This window comes from Puccinia triticina, chromosome 4A, assembly GCF_026914185.1.
Source record: "Puccinia triticina chromosome 4A, complete sequence".
NCBI classification, from domain to species: Eukaryota; Fungi; Basidiomycota; class Pucciniomycetes; order Pucciniales; family Pucciniaceae; genus Puccinia; species Puccinia triticina.
This window is the reverse complement of record NC_070561.1, coordinates 495829-498574: the sequence shown is the minus strand read 5'-3', so window position 1 is coordinate 498574 and position 2746 is coordinate 495829. Positions and strand designations below refer to the sequence as shown.

Genomic DNA, 2746 nt, shown 5'->3' with positions numbered 1-2746 from the left:
TTAGCGGATCTGTCTGCTGCTTGAACCGGTGGCCTCCTGAACCATGTTGAGTAATTCCAGCGCGCCCTCCTGGAACCTCACCATGATGTCGATTGTGGCCGCCGCCGCGAAAAGTTTGCAGTTCTTTGGTGCCCGCATCGCCTTGTTGACCCTCTTCAGGGCTCTCAGGCCCGAGCTCTGAAGACTTTGGATCCTCTGTGAGTGCTCCTTGGAGGTCATACTGTTGTCTTGGGCTGTGGGCGGGGCAAGGCTTGTCCTTCTGTTCGCTAGTGGCTGAATTCCAACTGATTGGTTCTCCAACGCGGGCGGTTCGACTGGTGTGGAACCAGATCCATTGGACGAAATCACCTCGATGTCCGAGTCTCCGTCGTACAAGACGTCAGCTGGACAGAGTGATAGTGGCCGCAAGGGTTGGTTGGATGGGTTTGGGCCGCCCAAGCCAACCGGAACAAAGGCTGGTGCGGGGTCGAGCTCGGTTATGGCGCCGTCTTTGGACAAGCTGTTGAGTAACGCTTCGATGTCCATCGGCGGCGCTTCGGGAACGCATCCTGCCTTGACAACCAGATATTTGTACTGTTTCGCAATGCAGAACATGTTTGCACACACTGTTGTGTCGCTGGAAGTGCGGGCACATGCACCTGAGGATTCGCGGCTTTGCGTGCCGCTCGCTTGGCACCTCATAATCCACCCAGTAAGCCACGGCGAGCAGAGAAGTGAAGGAATTGATGACAAACTGTGTAGATGATATAGATGTTGTTAGCAAAAATATTATGGGGATGAACAGAGAAGCTTACATGGTCCGCCCATTGCGTAATAAGTATGCCGAGGGTGCACATGATGTCAGGGGTGTAGCTATCACCGTCCACGCGGGCTTTGAGCTGGAATTCATTGACGCGCTGTTTCTGGATGCCCAACTGGACACGGGCCGACTGACGCTGGTAGTACCCTACCACGTCGTATTTGAGAATTTGGATGAGTTTGTCCATTCGGCGTTTTCAGGTGGGGGGATGAACTTTGTCTTCAACGTCCTATGCCACGACTCTACATAATTGTTGGTATGAATGCCCTGAATGGCATTCTGCAAGCAAGGCAAGTAATCAGTACATGACATGGCCATTGAAGAAAAAAAGTGAAACAAAAAAAGCCAAACAAAAACTTACTGTGCGATAATGTAATGCCCAATGTCTACAATTGCCGTCCCATTGATGTTGGACATAATGAGCAAACAGGCCACTGATCTGGCTCCATTTAGCATTGAAAGCGTTCTGCATTGACTCCGGATTGCCTCCACCATACACAAGCCATCAAAAGTCAGCAAGGGCTTCCTCAGACTGGGCACCCAGGTGGGCCAACACATTGGCTTTGAAAGCCTTGAAGACATGGAACAGGCACCAGAAATGGGGGGGCGGGTCGTTGAGGTCAGAGTAGGCGTCGGCAACAGCGTTTCGGATGGCCAGAGCACAATTGCTCATGACTGCACCGGGTACGTATCCGGTGGTCTGTCGGATCCACCTGAGGATGCTAAGGAGGGGCTCCCTGTGGGTGAGATGGGTGTAAACATTACAAAAAATGTTAGCTCATCATGATTCGGGGTAAGTCGGCAGTTGGAGTGAGGCAAACTTACTTTGCCAAAGAGACGGTAAACGCCCAGCAGATGGGCAAACCCTTGCCTGTCACTGGGTCCCAAATCACAAAGGTGTACAAGCTTACTTTGCGGTTATCGCCAAACAAAAAGTTGCTGACACTGTTGTGGGTCGCGTCAAGCATGAGTAGGTTGCCTCCATGTCTCAACATCATGTCGGTCTGCCATGGTGATTGGAAGGCAAAGATGAATGCCAGGTTGTCGTCCGCAATTGGAAGAAAAGTGTTGTACCCTTTGGCGTCAAGCTGGTCTTTCCATAACGCCACAGAAGTAAAGACGTCCTTTTCCTTCTTTGACAGGACCTTGATCCGCTTCTGGATCAGATACCATACGTGGTAGAACTCCACGTAATGCGCCTCAGGAACGGAACCATTGGACAACTGCAAATGAAAGGGAATTAAATCTCTATGCTACTAAGTGTGCTGAGATGTTGCAAGAGATAATGGGATCATTGAAGCTTACAGAAAAAAGGTCCGGGCAGGACAGAAGTTTCTCAATAGAAGGCCATTGAAGCCCACGTATAACCTGTTTGGTTAACCACTTCATGACAAGCTTTGGAAGACGGTGCTTCTTCATTTCAGTGTTGGAGTCAGGCTGGTGGTTGTGCTGCCATCGCCAGCACACGCGCAAGGAATTGGTGGTAACATTGTGGCTGATCCAAAACCCTGCAAGGCAGCCGCATCTCTGAGATGGTTCAGATCTCCTTGAATTTGGGCGAACAATATGTGTTCCATTCTGGGGGCATTTGAACTCCAGCTTGAAATGGTGTTGTTGGGGGCGGCCGCCTCTGTTTGGAGCGTTGGCAAGGCAAGGAGCTGGCGAGTTGGTCTTGGTCTTGTGAACGGCCCAGTACACTGTAGCCTGCATGGCCTCGACAAAGATGTCCGCAATTGCACGTGTATTTCCCGGGATGGTGAAGTGGTGGGGATGGTGAGGGAACACAGGCATGGCGCCACCGGCCTTACGAACCAACCAGAGCGAGTTTGGGTGAGTCGATTGATCTGCCGGCAAAGGGACCTCCTGTGTCCAGGGCAGCGGGACAACTTTGTAAATATCTTTGACAAGGGGGAAATACGGCTGGGTGGTGGATCTTAATGTGGGCAT

At 51.4% G+C, this 2746-nt stretch overlaps 1 protein-coding gene across 1 annotated transcript; it reads right to left on the bottom strand.

Moving 5' to 3' along the window:
* On the bottom strand, window positions 1–2746 carry PtA15_4A47 (uncharacterized protein; the record flags this gene model as incomplete). The annotated part of the gene is made up of 2 exons (XM_053168367.1): window positions 1–573; window positions 2363–2746. 2 exons carry the CDS (start codon window positions 2744–2746, stop codon window positions 1–3), a joined length of 957 nt encoding a protein of 318 aa, XP_053019154.1.